The 20,280-nt window shown below is 44.1% G+C and overlaps 3 protein-coding genes across 3 annotated transcripts; 1 reads left to right on the forward strand and 2 right to left on the reverse strand.

Moving 5' to 3' along the window:
* Window positions 1-1,252: 1,252 nt before the first annotated feature.
* LOC131473112 (nuclear factor 7, brain-like) lies at window positions 1,253-9,661 on the reverse strand. The gene is made up of 6 exons (XM_058650650.1): window positions 8,561-9,661; window positions 6,651-6,746; window positions 4,615-4,848; window positions 4,471-4,493; window positions 3,244-3,359; window positions 1,253-2,634 (listed from the first exon to the last, which is right to left on the reverse strand). The coding sequence occupies exons 1-6, from the start codon at window positions 9,077-9,079 to the stop codon at window positions 2,072-2,074; spliced, it is 1,551 nt and encodes a 516-aa protein (XP_058506633.1). The 5' UTR covers window positions 9,080-9,661; the 3' UTR covers window positions 1,253-2,071.
* A 464-nt stretch (window positions 9,662-10,125) lies between these two features.
* Window positions 10,126-13,624, forward strand: LOC131472764 (endonuclease domain-containing 1 protein-like). The gene is made up of 2 exons (XM_058650208.1): window positions 10,126-11,756; window positions 12,625-13,624. The coding sequence occupies exons 1-2, from the start codon at window positions 11,448-11,450 to the stop codon at window positions 13,339-13,341; spliced, it is 1,026 nt and encodes a 341-aa protein (XP_058506191.1). The 5' UTR covers window positions 10,126-11,447; the 3' UTR covers window positions 13,342-13,624.
* A 734-nt stretch (window positions 13,625-14,358) lies between these two features.
* Window positions 14,359-20,230, reverse strand: si:dkeyp-121d2.7 (zinc finger protein 696). Its single transcript, XM_058650245.1, has 5 exons — window positions 20,024-20,230; window positions 19,224-19,567; window positions 17,770-18,056; window positions 15,833-15,944; window positions 14,359-15,720 (listed from the first exon to the last, which is right to left on the reverse strand). The coding sequence occupies exons 2-5, from the start codon at window positions 19,531-19,533 to the stop codon at window positions 14,684-14,686; spliced, it is 1,746 nt and encodes a 581-aa protein (XP_058506228.1). The 5' UTR covers window positions 19,534-19,567; window positions 20,024-20,230; the 3' UTR covers window positions 14,359-14,683.
* Window positions 20,231-20,280: the final 50 nt, after the last annotated feature.

Genomic DNA, 20,280 nt, shown 5'->3' on the forward strand with positions numbered 1-20,280 from the left:
GATATATAGGCAGGCGACACGGACGACATTTATTTGGGCCAGACTAATTCTCATTACTTATTTATTCGTAATAGTAGTCACAGATTTCCAAACCGCTCCTCCGGTGAGAAACTCACTCCTAGTTGAACTGCTCTGTGACTTAGGAAACGCCAGCGTGTGAGTGTATCCATGACCAGGCTATAGACACCAAACTGTCATTAAACTGTTGGAGCAACAGTTAATCAACTGTTGCTTAAAGAAACAGCTACGGCTGTAGAAGCTCATGTTCAAGGCACTTCACGGTCCTGCATGTGTGGCTTAAAGAACTGTTGATTTGACCTATTTTATCAATGTCGTTTGATGTATTAATGACAAAAGAATATCTGGAATCAGAAGAGCCATCTTTGACCCCTCTCTGCGAAACCTATTTGATGTATTAAGTTTTATATAGAGATATTAAAGAACTATAGTTTGTTGAATATACAAAAAGACCCTTTGGAGTTCTGAGGGACATTTTGTATCATTCCTTTTTTTGTTGTTGAATGAATATAGTTCAAATATATGCCACAGGATATTCATAGTTGGAAAAATTTAGAACTAATATTTAATATTTTTCGGGAAGGTGACATTTTCTGCCTCTAGGAACAAATTAGTCAGGATATTATAGGAACTCTTAAGGGTTAACAAAGGGGGGAACATGTAGGCTTACCTTGAAATGAACCACAGAAGATCTTGTAGAACTATTTGAGTCCCTCGGTTATTTGGGGAAAATTGATCAAATAAAGTGTTCAGATTTTATGTTTACATGCTTCAGATGTATGTATGTATGTGAGAAGTGCACAAAAATGGACAGGATTCCATATGTGCACTCCCTCCATATACACATGACTTTAATTAAGTGTTGGGAATGGCTTTCCATAATATTTCTAACACACGGTTTGTGAGGTTTTTAAATTTGACATTTGACGCAGACATAGGTTGTGGCGCAACCTCTATTGTCATTCTTGCATTACGCATTGTAAACTCGTCACTCCTCAGTTTGTCTTCCTGAAGGTCTTTGTCTGATAAATTAGTTTTTTCCACATCTGATCCAAGCGTCTAATGATGGTTGTTGCATGTTGTAAAGTCTGGAAAGTCTCATGTACACTGCGTGATTTGACGCCTTGGATGATGAAAAAAGAAAAGTCACTTTACATCACTACTCGCTCAAAGAGACGCAGTTCAAAGTTAGCTCTGGGCGCCATCTGCTGGAATTAAAAGTACCAACAACACATTGAATTATTTCATTTATTAAATGAAATGTATTATCCCCAGTGAATGCACAAAAAAAAAGAGACAAAGCATGTTACATCTTAAGAGTTGTAGTGTTGGACTTATAAATGTAATGGTGAGAAAATATCTGTGGAAAAGCTTCCTTGTTTCAAATCTGCTATTTACATTATTGCTTTAAATGTGCGGGTCATTACAACAGTGAGATAAGAAAACAGCAATAATATACAGTGTTGGCATTGTTGTTAGATATTTTTTCAAAACATGCAGTAAGATATTCATAATAATCATGATAATAATCGTGTCTCCCCCCCCCTGACTCTATCAGTAGTCTTTGATTTCATTTTTAACAAATCGTATGTCTATGTCTGTATAATTAATTCAAATTCAGTACAAATTCCTGAACCACAGAAATGGTCTAAACATTTCTTATTGCCAACAAATCCCATGAGAGGAGCCAAAACTTCTGTGTTTGGTATTTCCCTCGTCACACAATCGCCAAACCCTGTTTATTCTAATACGACGTCATTATTCAAAACATGTTAATACAGTATATAGTTTCATCAAAAGAAGGAGGCATATCCCACTTGATTTTTTTCAGCCCACATTACTAAGTAAATGAGGAAATAGCACATTTCTCTGGGATCATTTTGAGCTGAGGAGTAAGAATTCACATTTGGTGCAGTTTAGTGAGCGGCGACATCAGGAGAAGTGTGTTGACCACAATATTCCGCATGTTGTTGGACAAATTCACTGTTGCCGTTTTTTTTTTTTTTTGTTTTTTGACAAAGCTCTCGAATGAGTCTGCGTTTGTACCTCCGTCTTATCCCCAGTATGGCGTTACTATGGTGAGAGGCTCCTGGTTGTGTCCGTTGATAATTGGCCAGGGATTAAAGTACGGGAAAACGGGCTCTTTGAAGTTCGCGTTGTTGAAGGTGAAGAGGTGGCTCATGTCCCCCGCATCGTAAAACGCCACTTCACCGCGGCTGTAGTCCAGATAGACCCCCACCCTCCTGGGAGGTTTGGAGGGATATATCAAGCTGTCTTCTGCGTCGGTGCAGGCGTCGTACTCGCTGGTGCCGTCTGCGTTTGCTCTCAGCACAAGGGTCCAGAACCCGTCTTCTGGGCACAGGCTGATTTCCTCCTTCCTGTTGACAGAGGCTCTCGCCACACCCAGACCCCACGCAGTTTTGTTGCCAACCTCCACCTCCCAGTAGTGTCTGCCAGAAAAGGCTTCCGAGCCCAGGACGATGTTGTAGCGCGTGAAGCGCTCCGGGTTGTTGGGCAGGTTGGGCTGGATTCTGCCCACCTGGACAGTGGTGCGACACAGAGAGACCCACAGGCAGGGGTAGGCCGTGTCCGGGTTCAGTTTCACTGCTGTGACTGCTGAAGGTGAGAAATAACGGCGACAAAGGTGTGTCAGTGGAGAATAACAATGAAAAACACTCCCGTGACCTTCAACAAGACAGCGAGTGACATGGCGCTGCTCTCAATTAGTGTAAGGTGAGCTCAATAAGAGCGTCAGAGGATACAGATGAAATATAAATGATATACTGCGTCAGGATACAAAACGCTAGAGAATCATTTAATCCAGTCCCTCTGTCTCGTTTTACAGCAGTAACTGTATATAATGACATTTGAGATTATATATGTATATATATATATGTATATATATATATACATATATTCTATCAATACTTTGTTACTGTACTTAAGTACAAAATTCACATATCCGTACTTTCCTTTGTTATTTGTATTTCTAGCAACTTTTACCTCACTACATTTCCTCTATCTTTGTTACTCATTACTGAGTTGGTGGTGGTCTGTATTTATATGGGGTTAAGTGTCTTGCTCAATCTATCTATCGTTCTATCTATCTTTATAAGATTCTATCATATCTTTTGAAAGTTCCCCAACTTCATGGAAAAAAAAAGGACAATATGTCACTGTTTGGTTGCTGTGTGTGTGTGTCCGTGCGCGCGTCTTTGGGTGTACCTGGTTTTAAAATGGAGTTCATTTTCCGCCAGGCTCTGTACTGCAGAGGTCCCAGAAACTCTGTGGACTGCAGATCAATGCCCACCTCTGGAGGGTGCTCAAACAAGCTTTCGGCCCTAGAGAGAGAGAGAGAGAGAGAGACAGACAGACAGGAAGAACAAAAATTAGATTAATTTCAGGGCTGACTACTGGCAAAACAGAAAGGAAAGAAATGCTTTTTGCATGCAGCTCCGTGAAGCTTTTGAGAAAATAACTGAAGAAAATTGTGTTGTTTTTTTGTAGCTTAAAACTACATCATGTGCGTGCAATCACTGAGATTTCTTCATTGACCAGTGTGTAGGATTCAGGTGGATCCATCAGTAGAAATTAACAATAATATTAATAAGTATGGGTTTCATTAGAGTATCAGCAAAAACTTCTAACAATTGTGTGGTGGGCATTTTCTTTTATATTCATTAAAGTCACCAAAGGTTCTCCAACTGTTGATGTGAAGGGAGAGGCTGCAGTCTGAAACTTCACCACTAGATGCCACTAAACACTAAACAACCAGGGACCAGAGTACAAGATTTAGGTCCAGTCAAAGCTGCCTGATTTTCAGCACCATGATTTGTTCACAGACGAGTTTTGCAGGTTCTGAGCTAATCGCCCCGATCAGCACGTGTTCAAAGTGCTCAAAGACATGAACTGTGGAGACCTGCCCACACCACAGGTCCAGCACACTGTTCTGTGCAGGATGGGGGTGATCATGAGAATATGACTTAAAACAGCAAAATAACAGTGGTTCAATCTGAGAGAAGAAGGAAATAAATGACATCATCATGTGACCGAGATCACAGTAAAAGCTCAAGTTGACATAATGTGTCATGTAGACATGACGCATTATTCCACTCACTACACTGCAGTGTGCATATCAAGTCTCAAGTGCATATGAGGAACTGTGGAGTTCTAACTAAGGTGTAAGGCAGCAATGGTGCACTGAGGGGCGTGGCCTTTACCGTCAGTGTTTGTCAATAAAGTTTTTAAACTGTGAAACTCTCCTCTTTGTAGAGACATTTTGTCATAGTTTCTTGCGGCTCGCCATGATGATGACAAAGTGGCACAACAATGTGTGACACACGTTGCTCACGAAACCACAGTCATCCGGTTTCAATACCATGAGAAAGGTTATTGCAAAACAAAAGAAGGGGGAGCTTACACGGAAAAAGAAAAAGATAATATGGCACTCACCCTCCAATGAAATCCTTGATTCCCTAGAGAAGAGCACATCATAACACGCCCGTTAGAACAAGATAATAATGATAATACACATGGAATGCAGGTTTTATCAATATTTCATTATTCCTAGTTTATCCTCCCGTTTTTCCATCTTACCTTGAGTTGCTCCGGGTTTTCTTCCTCCCTCAGTTTGAGGCGAAGCTGGTCCGCTGTAATTTCCAGCTGGCTGATTTGCTCCGTCGCTTGAGTGAGTGCCTCCTCCAGCTGGTTGAGTTTCTCCTCCTTCTGCTTTTGCAGTTTCTCCTTGATGCGCTCCTCCTCCTGCAGCAGGAACTCCCTCAAGCAGCCGAACTCTGCAGAGACCAGATCCTCCAGATCTGCCGCTCGCTCCTTGAAACACAGGGAGGACTGCAGTCAGCAAGAGCAAGAGTAGCCCTGCTTTATTTATGCTTCACTTTTGTGTCCTCATTTTCAGTTAAGCAGGAAGACTGAAGTAAACAAGAGTAAATCCAAATTTTACCCAGTTAAAAGGAAAATAATACAAAAAAAACTTGAGTGTTCTCTGAATCTGATCAGGGTAAACATGTTGCTTCAATCTGCTCTTTCATCATAGCACTGGCTGTTTGTAACAGAGGGACACACGGTCAGTGCAGTGGTTAGCGCTGATGCCTTTGCAGCAAAAAGACCAGGGTTTGTGACCCGGGTCCGATCAAGGGCCTTTCTGCATGGAGTTTGCACGTTCTCCCCCGTGTGTGTTTGTCCAGGTTCTCCCGCTTCCTCCCACAGTCCAAAAACATGCAGAGGTTAATTGGTCACGCTAAAATTGACCGTAGGTTCAAATTCAGGGCCATACAGAGCGTGGTTGGCGACCTGTCCGGGGTGTACCCCACCCTTCAGCCTATGTCAGCTGAGATTAGCACCAGCAGCCCCGCGACACCTCATGTGTAGGATAAAGTGGAAGAAGATGAAGGAATGGATAACTAAGTCTATGCTAAAGGTAAAGGATGGATCTTGATTCAATTTTCTGGGGATGTAAAAAAAAAAAGAAATGATTAGATTTTGGTGGTGATCTGGACTGAGATCTGGACACAGGAGTTTTCTTTATTCAATTGTTAATTTTAAGAAAGTGTCTGATTGTCACTTTGGGAAACTGGGCATCCTTGGAAGATGTTTGTGTTTTCCGAATGCTTTCTCTAGTTTTAAATAAACCAGGACAATAATAATTTTATTTTATAAAGTGCCCTTTTCCTGGATGTGGCAACTAACTGCATGTGTTATTTTATGCAAACACAGAGAGTGAGAGAGTGATTTGCAGGAAAAGAAACTGAGGAACTTCCTGTCAACCTTGCTGACCCACATCCTGTCATAGTGACAGTGGCATGGAGAAGTGAAAATCCGTGAGTGTGCACATAAAAAACTGGGTCAGTGACACACAAACATATGCACCCAGACGAGCACATTCATACACGGACGCACAGGAAAATGCAGTGAGCACAGACCTGGTATTTGCTGCTGCTGCTGCTGACACACTGAGCTCATATCTCAGTTTAACACACACACACACACACACACACACACACACACACACACACACAAGCGTACGAAATGTATGGGTGCACATGATAAACACACTCACAGAGAGAGAGATAATGTCAAACAGAATATAATCTTGCTACCACATCTGTGTTATCTCTCTCTCTCTGTGTTTAGCACATTTTCAGGCATAAACACAGACCTTGTCAGGACCTTGTCGTCCTCACATAGACCAAAACCCGGTCCTAATTTAAATGACGGACTTATGGTGATGGTTAGGCAGTGAATGAGTTGGGTTGTGAAGAATAGCTGCACAAACCTGTGTGTGTCTGTGTCTGTGTGTGTGTGTGTGTGCGTGTGTGTGTGTGTGTGTGTTTGTCACATCCTGTGCTTTTGTTAAATAAACATGAGAATCGCCACATTTGATAACTGACGCTGACTAACGACCTGTTTGCGTCACCGCCAGACGCAAACAAGACCAGTCGTCTGTCGTTATTCACTGTCAGAGATGTAAAGGTGGAGGAATGCAGGTGAACGATGCCTCGCTATACTGGTCCTATATTCAACACACACACACACAAGTTTTATGTCTGCTCAGAAATGTTCTTTCTTCCTTTCGTTGTCACACTGATACACAAGCAAACAGCCTTCATGACTACCTTAATAAGAAGGATCTTGTCGTTGGTCTGTTTTTGGAAGAGCGTGGCCTCCTCTGTCTGGAGCTGAACTCTTTCCAACGCGACAGACAGTTTATCCTGTTGGTGATAAGAAGAAGAGAGAAAAACAACGTTAACCTTTAGTGCTCATGTGTAGAGCTGAAACAATTACTCGGTTAATCAATTTGAAGCTTTTTTCATGATTAAGACAAGATTTCTGTTCATTTAAGCTTCTTAAATGTGAATATATTCTTCGTTTCCTCGCTCCACAAAACAAAGAAATCATTCAAACTGAATCATTTGGTTTGTGGACAAAACGAGACGTTCAAGAACATCATCATTTCCAGGTTTGACAAATACATTTTAACGTTTTCTGACATTTTATGGACCGAACGATTACTCGATGAATTTGAGAAAATAATCGACAGATTGATCGATTATGAAAATAATCACGTGGCACGGATCTGTGCCACTGGTGCACCCTTAGTCAATTGCAGCAGGAATAATACACAACTCCTTATATGGACATCCTGTGGTGTGTGTTTATAAGTCACAGGCTTTACAAAATGTGTTGATTTTCTATTAAAAAGTGTGACACTTTTGCAGAAGTCACAAAATAGACTTTCATTTTTGTTCATCAAAAGGAGCCAAAACAAATAAATTCAATCCAATTTTATCAACATTTGAGTACTTTTTGCTCTGGTGTGTTTACAGAGCTGGTGAAAATGGAAAAAAAACAGTTTGCCTATAGACTGTGCTGAAAATAAGCATATAAGACACTCTATAGTGCACATTCTTATAGCCTCTGTGTATAAGTTTTAACATAGTAATGAGAAAAACCAGCCTTAACGCTCTGTGTTCTAAGGGTTAAAGCAGTGAGCCAAACAAACTAGATTACAGGAAGAGTTAATCTGATTGTTGCGTCTCTCTCAACAACATCTTTAATGGGAGTCATATGATCGTGAAGACTCTGACCCATAAACTCAAAATAAAAAGGGAATTCACCAGAAAGGACACGTGCGTGGTGAAAGGACACTGAGGCCTCGCTCCTGACAAACTGTTGATGCTCAGCTGCAGGTTTAAAAGTGTAGCGTAAGGTCGGGCTCACACTGGCCTGCTGAATTCCTGCGAAACACAGAGCCCAAAGGCTGCTGTGGAAAACAGGCAGCCGGTCTGCGCTCGACAACTATTTCATGTCACACACACAGAGACCTGTCTGTTAACATCTGAGCAGCTGTTCAACAGGGATGAAGAACGCAGTGAGAATGCAAATAGAAACAATGCTGTTCACAAACTGGAAAGGCTGCCGTTTGATTATTCTCTTTTTGATTGTTCTTTGCCAGTTGAAAAAAAAAGTGTAATCCAATATATGTTGGAAAGAAATTTGTATTTTATAATGTCTCATCCATTCAATAGAGTGTAGTGGTTTTTCGTTTTAACAGTAATGCCGTCCTTTTAAAGTTAGGGTATATTTAAAATAAAGTTACACTATAAATCAAATAGCAGGTTCAAAATCTGTCAAAAAATAAGCTTTAATCTTTAGCAGGGGAGGCATGTTAAAGGTGAGGTAAAGCTATAATAAAAAAAACCATTTATTATTATTATAAGTTGAAAGACATTCTAATGCATTTATTTTTCTAATGTTATATTTTATTCATTGAAGTGGATGATAGCATCAGTTCTCAATTAAAAGTGTGTAATAATGCAGTAAAATGTCATGTGAGCAGTAATGTCTGTGAGACAACAGTCATTTTCCCCTAGAATCTGGCTGAGTTGACCCATAAAACATCAGAAAGAAGGTAAACAGACTCCTGTGAGACACCTGGAGCTGCACAGCTATAAAACACACCACACCACCGTGAAAGGCTGAAGGCCTCTTTCTCTCTTTCTCTCTCTCTCTCTCTGTAAATTACCTTGTAGTTTTCAAAGGCCTCGTTGATGGGGATGACATTGTGGGTCTTGTGGTCCCGGGACATCCCGCACACCAGGCAGATGGGCAGCTGGTCGTCCTCGCAGTAGAGCTTGAGCTTCTCCTCGTGCTCCTCACACATGTCCATGCTCAGGCGCGGCCACAGCCCGATGGACGAGGTCACGCTGCTCATGCTGGACCCGGGCTCCCGTTCCTCCGGCTCCTCCAGCGCGTGTTCCGGGTACAGTACGGATAAGGCGGCGGTGGAGTCCATGGCGCGGGCTTTGCGCACACTGTCCACGACGTTGCACAGAAGCGAGTTTGGCCGCAGTCTGCGCGCGCACGACTTTCGACACTTGGGGCAACTCGACTGCTCGTCCGCCTTGGCCTCCCAGCACTGGACGATGCACACCTGGCAGAAGTGATGCCCGCACTCGAGGATCACCGGGTCACGGAAGAGCTCCAGACACACGGGGCAGGTGAGCTCCGACTGAAGTTCGTCAAGCGCACTGGACTCCGCCATTCTCGGCAGAGCGCATAGTCCTCAGAGAGAGAGAGAGAGAGGGGGGAAGACAAATGTTCTGATGGGAACTCTGTGACAAGTGAAGACTAGACTGCTCTTCCGTTCACACAGAGCGACCGAGGGAGTGGTTTGAGCCTGACTGAGCAAATTAGTTTTACGGAAGAGAGGGAGGGCATGTAGCAACCGGCAGCACTCGGTGAACACGTCAGGGCGCACGGCTTTTGTTCTCCCGGAGCCGAACTCGTTGACTTTTAGACAAAACAAAACTTTAACTCTATGATGATAATGTATCTAAACATATATATGTATATATATATATACATGTGTAAAAAGCTCTTTTCTTATATCCTGTGCTATTGCACTACTGTTGACATTTTTACAGTTGACAGTTCATAACCTTATTGAAGACTTTGATCCTTTCAAGTGGAAATAAGCACAAATGACAACTAAAGTGGCTCAATCTATCAAAGGCCTGGACGCAACACATCATGCCAATGCCAGGCATCATAAAAATATAAACCCTATAAAAAGAGATACTGACTATCTCTTGGGTTTGGCATCATCAAGTCTAATCTAACATACTAACTTAATATAGACACTGTCCTTCCTTATCTTAACAATCAAAACTCATCAATCCTCCGTTTGTTCACTGATCCTGATCCCCACTACTCTGCCCCCGTGTGGTCTCATTAAGTACTGAATGAGAGATTATTACTAGATTATGAGTGAAATGAGTTTCTCTTTTATCACTTTTGACGAAGAGAAAATAAATGACTGTCCATTTTGTAATAGTTAACTTTATAGTTGTCTACTAAATAAATATTAATTGTGTAAATCAATTATTTTCCAGACTTCATAAACAGAAAGTAAAGCTGCAATGACACTGTCAGTTAATTTCTATTAAAAACTATTATAAACTCAGTTATGAAATAAAATTAGAACGAGTATTTTTTCATACAAAATAATAAGAAAAGCTTTGTATATACTCTATAAATGAGAGCACATCCAATATAATGGTATGTATATACGATCATATTTACTGTATGCACACGCCTATACGTAGTTATGTGTATATATATATATAAACATGTTTGTGTGTGTTTATATCATCATTGTGAAACACTCAGTCTGCTCCTGGTGTTATAGTTTATCAATTATCTTCACTACTTATTTGGTTTCTTTTTAAAAATGGTGTTACTTAATAACTTAAAACACATTTTTGAATAACTAATCACAAGCTGACTAAACACCTTTCCCTCACACCTTGTTGACTTTTTACTGATTTATTCTTATGTGGAGTGTTTGTGTGTGTGTCAGGGTTGTCACCTCCCTCGTTCCCTCAGGTAGTTGTGTGTTCTGTTGGCTATAAGAATCTCAAAGTGCACACCCTTCAGCCTCTGAGTCATTTTCACGAAAACCAGGAAGAAGAACAAGGGGAACTTGCTGACGCAGACCGCGTCACTGTTAATAAACTCCACTCTTCTTTCTGTGAAAACACAAAGAACTGTGGTAATTCCTTGGTCATTCGCTGGTCATACCTCATCACCAGTGACTGTAAATGCAGCATGATTACTCTCAGTGCACACTAGATGGCCATGATGTTACAGTCATGCAACCACAATATAAAGATAAACTTCAAGAGTCAGACAGTTTTTGTTTCCTCCTCAAATCGTGGAATTTATCTTGCGTCTAAAGGACAAACGTTGGTGCTCATAATTTCTGTATCACTTCCGATTTTTTTACTGGATTTTGTCCCCAAAGCAGCCTTAGTTGTAGTCGTAGTTATTCAAACTCAATATTTCTCACCTTCCTAAGAAACTGTTCAACACACAAATACATTTGTTTATGTTGTTATTGCGTGAGAAGAGAGTGTAGTCATTAAACCCTGTGTCTTGGGCCAAGAATGAACTCTAATATGACATAGATTTTTATAATCCCACTGTCTATTGACACGCACCAATACTTAATGTATAAGTATGGACCTGTATTTGTGATTTGACATCACTTTGGTTCTTAAAAAAATGGCACAAAATAAGGGATTTCCCACTAATGTTCGAGGCAGGCATGAGACGATAATACGCCACTGACCTTACGGTATGTAAAATGACTACTCCCCAGAATTACTGTATTTAGAAATTAGAGAAGAATGACAAGATCACCACCCACATGGTTCCTACTGTCACGATACATAAGAGGAAACCTTCGTGACTGCTTACAAGCACCCATACCCTAGACGCTGAGTGGACACAAAGGAAACATAGGCCTTAACTAACGTGGGAGCTTCTTCAGAGAGGAAGTCTGTGTTCGCCGACCTCTCTCCCGAGCAGACTTAAACGCAGCCAGTGTGCTTGTTGCTCTTTTATGCACGATGTTTCAAAGGAAGCTGCTGCAATTCTCCATAGGAGCTCTGTTTGTTGCCCTACCCTGGCTTGGTGGAGTGGTCTTTGGAGAGGTCAACGATGACTTCTCCAACTGCCTGGATTTCTTCCACCAGAGAACTCCACCACAGGGCATCAACGCCACGGGAGGATACCAGCCAATATGTCAGCGCCACAAGAACCAGTATCACTTTGCCAGCCTGTACCGCCGTCAGCACCGCGTGCCACTGTACTCTGCGTACATACTCAGCCCTGCAGATGGAAAACGGCCCAACAGCACTTGGATGTATGAGCCACAGGTAAGCATACACAATGATGTTTCAGAGCAACTACTAATTTTAAAGACTGCTGGGGTTATTGGGTGAAATTGATTGTATTTATAAATGCTAAGATTACTTTAAAAAATGCCTTTTCACCTCTGAATATCAAGTGTTTCGGAGGGTGTTATGGTCAAAGTGAAGAGTTAAGCGTGTGTAAATAATTTACAAGTTTATATCCAGTCTTAAAGCAGAAATGCAAGATGAATACCAGATAGGCTTCCCTCTAAATTCTGTGTTACTATAAATAATTACTTTTGTCGAGCCCTCGTCATACTGTAGCTTCCTCTAAACCCAAAACTACTACCAAGCACTACTTTCTCTTTCCCTCTCTCAGCTCTGTTGAGCAACAAATAAAGTTGGCTTTTAATTTCAAACAGTCTACATCAGGGGTGTCAAACATACAGCCCGCGGGCCAGAAATGGCCCAGCAGAGGGTCCAATCCGGCCCGCAGGACGGAAAATTTAATGTGAAATACTATATTTTTCAGTTCCAGATACTTGTTTACATACATGTTACATGTTTTGCGACTGTGACTGATTCACTGTGACCTTGCACACGTGTAATTGGTAAAACTTAGGCATAATATTGTTGAAATGACACTTATTTTTTCACACTTCATTAAATGTAAAACAAATGGAAAGATTTGGAGTTCTTGTTGTTTATCGGTTATTATGCTATTATTTTACTTGTCCGGCCAACTTGAGTTCAAATTGTGCTCTATGTGGCCCCTGAACTAAAATGAGTTCGACACCCCTGGTCTAAAGCATCAGCGAGCAGAAGAAACATACTCACACTTTGCTTCCAAACAGCTATAAAATTCCTCTTCCCCTCTCTGTCCTTCCTTCAGTTGGTGTATTCCCGAGCCGACCCACAAATGGCAACTTTACAAACACCTGTGGACCAAAATGTGATGGAGACCCAGGCGGTGACTGACGACTACAGGAACTCCAACTTCACCAAAGGCCATCTCAATCCCAGCATGCACCAGAAGACAAGACAGAACCGTCAGGCGACCTTCACCCTGACTAACATCGTCCCTCAGCGCGCGGGCTCCAACTCTGGCCCCTGGAACAGTCTAGAGAGGGACGTGTTGAGAAAATTCAACGCATTCTGTGAAGGGCCGATGCATGTGATCACCGGGGTCCTGCCGTATGAGTCTGGATCCCGCTGGATCAACAACCGAGTGTCTGTCCCCGAGTACATGTGGTCTGCGTACTGTTGCCCGTCCTACAAACCTGACCTACCCGAGTCTGTGCGGCCATTTTTCCCCACATACGCTGCCGTGGGTCGAAATGACCGCAACAGTGGAACGGAGATTGTTCCGGTTAATTTAAAGGCGAGGTCCTCGGTGCGAGGCTACGATGTGAGACGTATGACTCTAGAGAGTCTGGAGGGCATCCTGAGACAAAGGCTGGCCATGCCCATCAGCCTGTTTGCTGGGCAGTGTCAGACCAGACCCAGTGACCCTGTGGATCTGGTCCATCCATCTGCAACCATCTTTGTCACTTCTCCATCCAATAAAAATGAATCTGGAGCTGCAAAAAAACAACTATTTGACCTTTAAAATGAAGATAATGTCATGTAATAACAAAACTGTTGACATTTCATTGCTGTTTCTACCAAACCTCTCTGAGTTTGAAATGAAATAAAAACAATTTTGTGTAGTTTATATACCTGAGAAAACCTGACTGGCATAAGTACATGGATCTAAAAATGGACAGGACTCCAAATGTGTACTTCTTGATGTACACATTACTTTAATTGAACAGCGTTCGGGGAGGTTTTTCAATATCGCATTTGACGTAGACTTTGGATGTGACGCAAATATCAAAACACTTTAATTTTACACAAAAACATTATTTTGTTTTCGTGAAAAACATGAAAACAAAAGAGCTACGTGAGGCTCTCGAGCCGCAGGTTGCAGACCCCTGGTCAGTTAAAGGTGCAGTAGGAAGGATTGATGAGTAGTTCCGTAATAACTTTCATCTTTAATGTAAATGACCTGATCTGAGAGAGAACAACACTTCTGCAGCCTCACAACTAGGAAATCCGTAGGGAGGCTTTGAAGGCTATGAGGCTCACTGTTGGACTACACCCTCTCTGCATACAGCTCCTTTTTCAGCTCCAGCAAAAACTTGAAATGCTGAAAGGAAATTTTTTTTTTTTTGAGGAAAGAGCCCAAAAGAGTCAGACAATAAAAGCAATTAATCACGAGTTAATAAAGAGAGACTTTCAGAGATGAATAAAAAGACCAGCTCAGGACAGAGCAGATACTGCCCACTCCCTAAGATTTACTTTGATTACTGAGAGATGATTATGACTTAAATATTTCTTTTCTTTATGACTTAAAGTGATAAAGAGTGACGCAGCTTTGGCAGAAGTCACTTATTATCTTACCTGCTCACAGTTGATTAAAGCCGGGGTTCTTAAAGGAGTCCAGTGATAACCTAGTACACACATACACAAAAGTACTCCTAAGTACTGCAGTAGTATTTTGTCTCACGATGCAGGTAAATAATCTGAATTACACGTTCACTAACTTTACCGCCGTCTACTAAATAAAGACTAAATGTGTAGAGAGTCGACTTATTAATTGAAATATTTATTTTTTAGGATATGGTCAACAGCACATACAAAAACACCGGTCAGTGATACGGTCAGAGGAAAACAAGGCCTTTGCTATGACTTAACATGAGTGAAATACAGATAGAAAGGGTTTTTAAAAAACTGAACCATTTATTGATCATCATAAATAAGTAAAAGCTGTTGACATTTTGTCGTCTTGTTGTGTACTCGGCGAAAATCGTCCACTTCCAAGTGTGCTCCGCTTCACATCCTGCCAGAGTCAGAATTCCACCACATTCAATTCAACATCATCCATGTTTTCAGTGTTTTTGCCAGCGTCTCTAAAAACACTGGTGGTTTTTCAGTTGCTCCACGTCGCTGAAGCCTCTCCCACAGTTGGAGCACTGCAGTGTTGCCTTTTCACTGTTGTGTATGAGTTGGTGTCTCTTTAAGTACTCCACGCGACTGAAGCGCTTTCCACACGCCTCGCACCCGTACGGACGCTCGCCCGTGTGGATCCGCTGGTGCCGTTCCAAGTTGCCAAGGCGGCTGAAGCTGCGTCCGCACTGCGGACACCGGTGGGGCCTCTCGCCTGTGTGCACCAGGTGATGTCGTTCCAGCGAACGCGAGTGTGTGAAGCGCTTCCCGCAGATTTCGCAGCAGTGTGGCCGTTCGGCGGCGCAGGCACACTCGTGGTTCTTAAGAGCCCAGGCATGGCTGAACGTGTTGCCACAGTGGGCACAGGGGAAAAGACCGTCCTCTGCTCCGCTGCTCTGTACGTGGGCGCCTCCTAGTGGACATGGGTGTTCGTCCAGCTCAGCCTCTGAGGTGAAGCCTCCTCCACACTGTGGGCAGAAGTGGAGCAGGTCTCCGCCACCCTCCTCTTCCCCTCCGCTCTCGCCGATACTCCCAGAAGCAGACGAGTGGGGCATATGCTCCGCCTCTCCCTTCTCCATCGCATCCTCTTCATTTATATCCGTTCCCAAGTCGCCGTCTTTCAACTTCTTCGACCAGCCGGACATCAGCTCCCCTCCCGGCCTCACTGTGTCCTTCCCCCTCCCTTGCCCTATAGGGTCCTCTCTCTGCAAAGTGGGCGGCTCAGGCTCCTGCTCTGAATCGTGCTCCATACCATCAAGACCGATGTACTTGGGTGCAAGGTTGATTTTGCTCCCTCGTGCCACACCTACAGGGCTGCCAGGCTGGGAGGCCATCATGGCAGCCTGCTCGCGCCCCCTTTCTGCCCTCAGTGCAGACTCTAGACCCCTCAACTCATCCATGGTCATGCCGCTCTCTGATGGCTCCGATTGTGAACCCACTTCCCAGTCGTCCTCCTCTCTCTTTCCTGGGTGAAGGCTCGGGGGACGATCGGACAAGTCTCCTGAGTAATGGATAAAAGATGGAGAGATGAGAGGGGCGGAGAAACTATTGGTTTCCGAACATTTCACAAACTTTCTCCCCCTCCGTCAGTGTTTGTTTCCTGGACTCATTACCTTCGCTTTCGGCTCTGGAGCTCGTGTGGAAGTTCTGGTTGGATAGGTCCATCTTCAACGCCTCCTTTATAAGCCGCAGAGAGGCAGGTTGATAGCCTTCTGTTTGAGCAAACTGCATTAATACATACAGAGAGTTATGGGATGAACAACTGGAACTAGGCAGAATATACTTTTTTATGTTAAACGTATTAAGTGGTTCGTTAACTTGACTGAACCACTCATCATAACCATATGCGACGATGCTGCTAATTGATATGTTTTCAAAGCTTTGTGATTTTTAGTAGGCATGAAAACACCTTAAAAGGCTTCACGGGGAAGCTAATGGAACATTGTGCACACTTTGAATAATCACACACGGAGAAGTGGAAGAGTCGATCTGTGCCCTGCAGATGCAGATTTATGCACATGATGGAATCTAGGCTGCAGTGTGGGGACGTCGTATGTGACGGGCCTTGGATTTTACATTTACCGGATTCAAACCACAGGTAGACGCTAAGATTATTCTGGCTGACACAGCACCAGGATACTTGGGTGACAGACAGCAACTGTAGTCGTAGCAACAACGCCAGCGAGGCTGTCAAACGACCACACATCGCAACCATCATCTCACTGCAACATTTTCACAGGCACAGGAATCGCTCGACAGGCATCTGATACAGGCTGTTCATCTGATCGCCGCTGTGGAGGATCACGTGATCGGCCAATGTGATGACTGACAACTGAGCGTCACACAGAACAAAACAAAAAAATACATGTCTCATTACAAAATGGACCCTGAACATGAACATGAGAGATTAGGCTGAGCCGATTCTGCCATTTCTGATTTACTGAGGAATCACTCCTACGATGAGATTCTGTGCCTACTCTTCATGGAGGAGTGGTTGAGAAGCATGCAGGTGATCTGAGAGAGGATATTTGTGGATAAAATTGGACGAGAGAAAAAATCTAAATATTGATAAATCATGATTTTAAAAAAAACAATGCGATATTTTCTGGACAGAAACTGCTTGAAGTAGCAGTTCCCTCACAAAGTATTGGACGTTGCGTTTATCATCGTTATCAGCCATGCACGGTTTTTAACAGACACTGACATCAGTTCCATTTGAAGCATGTTAAGCTGAAGGCTCACATTTTGTGCTGTGTCATGTTTTGAGAGGCTCTGTTCATTTTCGGTCCAGGATTTTATCTTAGTTTTTTTTTTTTCGGTCTCGCTCAGTGAACACTTGAGTGGGCAAAGCTAGAGAAACACTTTTCGACTTGAAAACTTGACTGTGTTTATTTACTTAAAATCATCTACATCTACATTTTATGTACCACGGCCCCATTCAATTTAGATAAATCACAATTTCAGCACTATAATATCAAAATACTAGTAGTAGAATTGCAATAAATCCAAATCACAATACAAATTGAATCAGCACCAAAGTTTGTGGATACAATTGAAACGTGAAAAAAAAGCACATTGTCTCAGCCTTACAAGTTAATCTTTACAAATTTTATTCTATCGCTCTGACCGTTTATGACGATTAATTAAGGACTTATCTGTCACACTTATCTGTATGCCTCTGCCAGCAAGTTTAAATACGGCATGTCCGTGTGGGCCATATAATATTCCTTGCACGCGTTTACTTATGGCAATAAATTGCTTTTTTCTGGAGCCTCCCCGTCCATGACCGACCACCTTAATCAGCAACTGGTGCTCTGCCACTTGTTCATGTGGTGGAACAGCAAACAGGTTTTTCATCTCTACCAGGAGCATTTCAAACTAAAAGCTCACTGCACTTGAGGCGTAGAGAGTCGTAGCAAAACTCTCTATGTTATCACTCCGCTTTCTTGTCTGTGTGCTTTCTCCTTCTACATGAAGCAGCTGAGCAGTGCAGAGACGCTGTACCACTTTCTCCTCCTACTCCTCCTCAGAGAAAGCCAATCTCCCTCACCTCCTCTTTGATGTTGGCCGTCTCCTCCCCCTCACCGCTGAGGCTGCCCTCCCCTGCCTCGTCCTCCGCCATTCCTCCCTCATCCTCGTCATCCCCGGGGTACTGGATGAGGTACAGCTCCCTCGCCTCCTTCCCTCCTCTTCCTCCTGCTGCCATCCCCATCGCTCCTCCGCCGCCCCCACCACCACTGCCATTGCTGTTGCCACCTCCACCTCTTTCTTCCTCCCACACACCTCCAGGCCAGCCTTTGCCACAGGCTGCTGCCGGGCCCTTCTTTGACTTGCCTCCTGTGGAGAGGAGAGAGAAATTAAGGAAGGGTGGAAGAAGGGTTGAGAAAGGAAGGAGAAAGGGGGGAGGAGGAGAGAGGGAGGGCACAAGGAGACAGGAAGGAGAGAGAATGACATATGAGGGGGAGTAAGATAAGTGGGAGGAGATGATTGGAAGGCCAGGAAAGATGAAGGTAGAGAAGAGGGTGGAGAAAGGGGAGATGAGGAGGAAGAGTGGTTTCAAGAGGCAGAGGAGATCACAAGCAGGAGGGAGTTTGGGGGTAAGGAAGAGAGGACGGGGAGCAGGGGGAGTAGAAGTGAGTGTGATGAATGAGCGAGGAGAGAAGGGGCATAGAAGGACACACAAGAAAGCAGAAGAGAGAGAAATATGTGACAGGAAAAAGAGGAGTCAGAGAGAGAGAAGTGGAGTTAGCAAGGCCCAGAGGAGGAGGAGAGGGCGGTGAGTGGGTGATGAAGAGGTGAAGAGAGAGAGAGATAGACAGAGAGAGGAGGAGGAGTGGGAAAGGAGAGAGAGTGTGTAATTATGGCAGTGGTGGAGAGGAGCGGAAGAGGAGTGGAGTGGTGGAGGTGGGGGAGGGAGGGGGGGAGGGAAGGAGGCGGGTGAGTGTGTGTGTGCAACGTGATGAAGGAGACAACAGAGCAGGAGGAGGCGGGGAGGAAAGGAAAGGAGAGAGGAGCGGGAAGTGAAGGAGGAGTTGGAGAGAGGCAGAGAGAAGTGAAGGAGGTGGGGGAGGGAGAGGAGCAAGGCAGGAAGGGAAGGAGGGAGGGAGAGAGAAGGAGGGAGGCAGAGGGTGTGCAAAAGCACAGCAGAGTGGGAGGGACAGAATCCAGCCAGAGAGAGAGAGAGAAGGAGAAGAGAGGGGGAGGTGAAGGACAGAGGGAGAGATCATGAAGAGGAGGCGGAGGAGGAAAGGAGGAGGAGGAAAGGAGGGAGGGGGAGATCAGCTCTTGCCAGATGGTTTCCAACAAAACAAGTGCGTCTTCACATATAAGCCCTGACTGACTACACAGCAAGAAAGAGCCTGTTTCTCTCACTGACACAATCACACCGAAGCATGTGGAGGATGTTTTCAGTCATTCTGCAGCTTCGTACACACAAGCACCTAAAGGTGGTGTAGAATGGTAAATATCTAAATGGTAGTTAAGGCTTTCAGTAAAAATACTTACGGGTCCCTTCAACTTTCCGTTTCTGCCGCCCTCCTCCAGCTCCCTCCTCCTCCTGCGCTGCCAGCCCGGCGTTGCGGCGATTGGAAGCCCAGCCCAGCCCGTACATGCGCTCGGTCCTCAGCTTGCTCTCAGTGAGCCGGAGCCGCAGCTTGAGAGCCTCGTTCTCCTTCCTGTTGAGGGACAGCTCCACCAGGTAGTCGTTGACCGTCTCCTGGAAGAGTTTGGTGATCTCGCAGACCGAGGCTCGGATCAGACTGTCCATGACAGCCGTCAGATGTGTCTCAAACGCGGTCACCGACTCCTCCATCATCGCGGCCGAGCGACGGTTCGCAGTGGGAGCGGACCTGGCGATGATGACGATGGTTCCAGAGACAGGTTCATGTTATTAACAGCGTACATTTAACACAGTTTGACAAAGTTGCACGTTATAGAAGAGATGGATCCACCATCCAGACCCATGTAATCGATGTCAGGTAGAAAAATCAACTTTATTTTGCGACAGTTGCTAGAAATCTCGACGAAAACGTGTGTCGGACTCAGTGAATCCCACTGTAACACAATGGTTATACCATCTATGTTATCGTGTAATTAAACACTACACACTGAGGTTTATTAAAAAGTAAAACAAAAAACGGTGCTGTGATTTAATAACCACACAAATACACAACAAGCGGCTGGTTAGCTTGTTGGTAAACTTGTATTATCGATCGATACGTTAAAGTAGAGCAGGAGCAGACGCCTCCCTCGGCTTTTTAAGTCACTGTGTTAGCAGCCTGGCTAATTTAGCTTAGAATACGCACCGTGTGTGAGACGAGAGCAGGACGAGTAGGCGCGAAACGGCAGCAGACGGTGCGAGTCCACCGATCACGGATGAACCCGGTCGTTGTTCGCGAGCGCAGAGACGCGGCCACAAAGGAAAGCACCATCCAACTTCCGATCCTCTCCCTCTCTCTCTCCCCTCTGTTTTCCTCCTCACCTCCTTCAGCACCGCGTTATGATGCCTGAACCTACTGCGCATGCGGGTTACCGTAATTACCCTACACCCGAGAGCAGCCGC

This window comes from Solea solea, chromosome 14, assembly GCF_958295425.1.
Source record: "Solea solea chromosome 14, fSolSol10.1, whole genome shotgun sequence".
Taxonomy (NCBI): Eukaryota; Metazoa; Chordata; class Actinopteri; order Pleuronectiformes; family Soleidae; genus Solea; species Solea solea.